The sequence below is a fragment of the Cottoperca gobio genome, unplaced genomic scaffold, assembly GCF_900634415.1.
Source record: "Cottoperca gobio unplaced genomic scaffold, fCotGob3.1 fCotGob3_388arrow_ctg1, whole genome shotgun sequence".
NCBI classification, from domain to species: domain Eukaryota; kingdom Metazoa; phylum Chordata; class Actinopteri; order Perciformes; family Bovichtidae; genus Cottoperca; species Cottoperca gobio.
The window spans coordinates 1-5,000 of record NW_021166980.1 but is presented as its reverse complement, the minus strand read 5'-3'; the positions used below and the strand labels follow the sequence as shown (position 1 = coordinate 5,000).

At 45.5% G+C, this 5,000-nt stretch overlaps 1 protein-coding gene across 1 annotated transcript in view; it reads left to right on the top strand.

Annotated features, from left to right (window-relative positions):
- Positions 1-4,992, top strand: part of LOC115005895 (sodium channel protein type 5 subunit alpha-like) — a gene marked incomplete at its 5' end in the record, with an annotated part of 84,600 nt that extends 79,608 nt beyond the window's left edge. Inside the window, 5 exon segments of the mRNA XM_029427863.1 lie at positions 1,249-1,269; positions 1,271-1,510; positions 1,512-1,521; positions 3,227-3,627; positions 3,629-4,992. Coding sequence (XP_029283723.1) covers positions 1,249-1,269; positions 1,271-1,510; positions 1,512-1,521; positions 3,227-3,627; positions 3,629-4,534 — 1,578 coding nt within the window.
- Positions 4,993-5,000: the final 8 nt, after the last annotated feature.

Below are 5,000 nucleotides of genomic sequence, written 5' to 3'. Positions count from 1 at the left end.
AACACACAACACGCACAACACACAACACACACAACACGCACAACACACACACACACAACACACACAACACACAACACACACAACACACACAACACACACACCACACAACACACACACACAACACACACACAACACACAACACACACTCCACACAACACACACTCCACACAACACCCACACACAACGCACACAACACACACACAACACACACACAACACACAACACACACAACACACACACAACACACACACACACACACACAACACACACACACACACACAACACACACACAACACACAACACACAACACGCATAACACACAATACAACAACAACACACAACACACACACAACACACAACACACACAACACACACACAACACACAACACACACACACACACACACAACACACACACAACACACACACACACACACACAACACACACAACGCACACACAGTAAATCATTTTAAATCACATCTGTTTACAGTAAATCGGTTTTTATTCCACTTTTATCACTTTTTCTCTGTTTTATTTAAGTTTTAAGTTGTTGTACTTTGTCTTGACTGTATATAAGATGTGATCCTGTTCTTCCCTTTATGTTTTGAAAAGAGCAGAACAAGATACAATCGAACGAATAGAGTTTATTTTAAGTTTATTATTAAATCTCTGCCGATTATAACGACAGGTAACTGCTGCAGTAGTGATGAAATGTTTCAGCTTAATGTACGATTCTGCAGAATTCATTTTCATAATTCTTTCCATTGTAATTTAGCTCACTTCCTGTTGTACTTTCACAATAAAAGCCTGTTAGGATAGGAAAGGGTTATGGCCATTGAGCACTGGACGGCTTTTACTTTGAAACACCTGTGCAGGAAGTGACATCGACAGTTTAACAAAGATATTTGAAGGATTTAAGAGCAGCTTTGACTCGTACTGATGGAATTAGTGCAGTTATGTTTATTATATTGTATTTATGAGTAAATATTAAGGTGTTGAGTTTGCATTAACAGAAAAGCATTGAATCAGCAGATCAGAAAACAGGAAGGCTTCTTACCTAAAACATATTGTATGTGGTGCTCCAGCTAGAACTTCCAGGGGGAGTTGTGAATATAGGTCTGTTCTTTAAAGGATCTGGACTGATTTACTGCACTTTTAGAGACATTACGCTTTGATCTGCATGAAGAAGTAATAGCAAAAGAAAGAAACGAGCACTAAAAGTTGAGTAACGGCAGAATCGTCTCTCCAGAACTCTCTGCAGGGCTTTCTTCTTCGACCTGGCGGGGAAGCAGTGGTTCGACATCATCATCATGGTGCTGATCCTCTTCAACATGATCACCATGATGGTGGAGACGGACGAGCAGTCGCCTCAGATGGAGTACATCCTGAACAACATCAACCTGGCCTTCATCATCGTCTTCACCTTCGAGTGTCTCGTCAAGATCGTGGCGCTGCGATGCTACTTCTTCACCGTCGGCTGGAACATCTTCGACTTCGTGGTCGTCATCCTCTTCCATCGTCGGTGAGGTTTCGGAAACACTCGAAGATTTCCTACAAACACAGAAACACGTTGAACCCTCGAGCAAGACTTTAAAGAAAGTGTCAAATCAACCAAAATATCCTCTAAATAACACAGACGACAAATATGCACAAAGACACGTGTTTTATGGTACATACAGTATTTATGATGCACGATCTGACTGAACCAGACAGGAAACTAACAAAAAGTTTACTCAGGAAAATGTATTTGAAGTATTAAAAGTACAAAAGTAGTAAAAACGTTTGATGTGAATTAGACCTGCAGTTTATTAATAATAACGATTATTTTCTACATTAATCAATTAATTGTTAAATGTCAGAAAATAGTGAACAATGTTCGTCCCAGTTTGTCAAAGTCCAGCTGACGTCTTTAAATGTCTTGTTTTGTCTTTAATATGAAATAAAACTGAGAAAGGCAGAAAATCTCCAGATTTGAAAACAGCATTTAAATTACTTTAACGATTAATCGATCATCAATACGTTTGAGATTATTTCTCTAATCGATTAGTCGACTAACAGATGCAGCTTTAATATTAATAACGTTAATGTATTAGTAATAAACTTGAGGTTTGGACACAATCAACGGATTAATGTAGAAAATAACCAGCAGATTAATATATAATTAAAATAATTAAAGTTCAAAATGAGCTGCAGCTCCACAAACAGTCAAATCTGCTTTTACATTAATGCACGAGTCATAATAACCCAAAGATATTATATGTATTACAGAACAGTCTTTACACTGTGTGTGTGTGTGTGTGTGTGTGTGTGTGTGTGTGTGTGTGTGTGTGTGTGTAATGTCGTCAACAAAGTGACGTTCGTGTGGCCTTGATGCACCAAGGTCCTGTATGGTCATATACAGTAACACACACACTTTTGACACAGTCTGCAGCGGCAGCACAGACCTAAGCAGGTAATTTAGCTATCAGTGTCGTGACAAGATGGTGTGTGTGTGTAATTAAGTGTGTGTGCATGTGTGTTGTGCACACTGCTGCCTGGGGGAGGTGAAGGTAACAGCAGCAATCAGAGCTGCCAGAGGGCGGTCCCTGGAGACAAATCAAATGTGATTGACCCGTTACATCAGATGTGTGTGTGTGTGAGGGAGATGTCAGGACGGGGGGGGCGGTCGAGTTGATGTACGGCGTGATGGTGATTCCCTCTCGACTCCCCCCTGCTCATCCCTTCCATCACCCATAACTCAGCGCAGGGAGACGGATGAAAGATGGAGGCGTGTGGGGGTCTGGTCTGGTGATGACAGGCCGGCTCCTCTTTGAGTTTATCATCCCCGGGTAACAAGGAGAAGACGGGTGAATTACAGTGTTTGACTTGCTGTTAGAGGGGAGCGACGGCTCAGCCCTCCACAACCAATTACTCATGTTGTAATCACAGCAGACCTGCCACATAAAGACGGAAACATCCAAACGGAGAGCTTTTAGATGATGTAACTCAAGGGAATGTCCTCAAATAAAAGAATATCAACTAATAGTCTCCAGCTCATCGATTTTAGACAATATAGCTGCAAATAGTTCCTCTTGTTAGTATCTCTGCAGATGGAGTCCTGCGAGACCTTTTAAAATCTCTATATATATTTCACCCCCAAAATGAGCATTTGTTGATCAATTACTCCCCATGTGTTCTATTTAACAACAAGTTGGGGTTGAGTTACTTATTGTTCTTCTGTGTTTCAGGTATCGTGCTTGCTGACATCATCGAGAAGTACTTTGTGTCGCCAACGCTGTTCCGAGTGATTCGATTGGCCCGTATCGGACGTATTCTGCGTCTCATTAGAGGCGCTAAGGGTATCCGGACGTTACTGTTTGCCCTCATGATGTCACTTCCTGCTCTCTTCAACATCGGGCTCCTCCTCTTCCTGGTCATGTTCATCTACGCCATCTTCGGCATGGCCAACTTCGCCTACGTGAAACGGCAGTCGGGGATTGACGACATGTTCAACTTCGAGACGTTTGGGAACAGCATGATCTGCTTGTTCCAGATCACCACCTCCGCCGGCTGGGACAGCCTGCTCAGCCCCATCCTCAACAACTCCCCCGAGGAGTGCAACGCCAACATCCCCCACACGGGCACCACCTGTCCGGGGGAACTGCGGGAACCCGTCGGTGGGCATCACCTTCTTCGTCACCTACATCATCATCTCCTTCCTCATCGTGGTGAACATGTACATCGCCATCATCCTGGAGAACTTCAGCGTGGCCACAGAAGAGAGCACGGAGCCGCTGAGCGAGGACGACTTTGAGATGTTCTACGAGGTTTGGGAGAAGTTTGACTCCGAGGCCACGCAGTTCATCGAATATGCCAAGCTGTCCGACTTTGCAGACTCGCTGTCGGAGCCGCTGCGCATCACCAAGCCTAATAAGATCAAACTGATCTCCATGGACCTGCCCATGGTCAGCGGGGACAAGATCCACTGCCTGGACATCCTGTTTGCCTTCACCAAGCGTGTCCTGGGCGAGTCGGGCGAGATGGACGCCCTCAAGCAGCAGATGGAGGAGAAATTCATGATGGCCAACCCGTCCAAAATCTCCTATGAGCCGATCACAACGACACTGAGGCGAAAACAGGAAGACGTCTCCGCCGCCGTGATCCAGAGGTGCTACCGCAGACACCTGGTGAGGCGGCAGATGAAGGCCGCCTCCTACTTGTACCGCCAGATCACCACACCTCGGCACGTAGGAGAAGAAGGTGAGGAAGGAGGCGAGGGAATGTTGGAGGAGGAAGCGCCTGAGAAAGAAGGGCTGATCGCCGCCATGATGAGGGAAAACTATGGCTCGAGTTTATTAGTGATTGAGCGCTCCGAGACAATTTCCTCCACCTCGTCCCCGCCGTCCTACGACAGCGTGACGCGAGCCACATCGGAGATCTTTCACCCGCTCGCCGTCAAGACAGAAACAATAGCCGTCGATACAGCCGGCAGCGAACCGAGCGAACAGTCGCCATCGTTGGTCGACCCTGACAGACAGCAGGAAAACGTACCATAGCGGGATCCAAAAAGCAAAAAATGTAAATCCTTGTTTTGGGTTTGTTCTTTTGTTTACTGAATGTACCATAGCTGAGGAACGCTGAGGAAGGCGGCGGAGGGGAGCTATGAGCGAGCAACTGCAGGAGGAGTCGAGTGAAGGAGCAAACAAAGAGGAATATTTACTACCTTTAATGTTATTTCCTGTTCCCTGTTGGAGATTACTGAACTCAACTTGGGAGTTTCTTAAAGGGGAGCAGAAAAACTGCAAAGACAGAGAGGGAAACCCCGTCTGCCTTTGTTGGAGACACAAGATTCCTTTGACCTCTTGGGTCTCTCGTGTCGACTGGAGGCGAGGGTTCGGCAAACACTGACTGACCTTTGACCTCAGCTTCAGGGGGTCAGGGCAACTATATCAGATGTATCCATCATTTATTGGCCGGGGGGTTTTGTGCCTTCCCACAGTTGATCAATATCCCTCAGAGTCG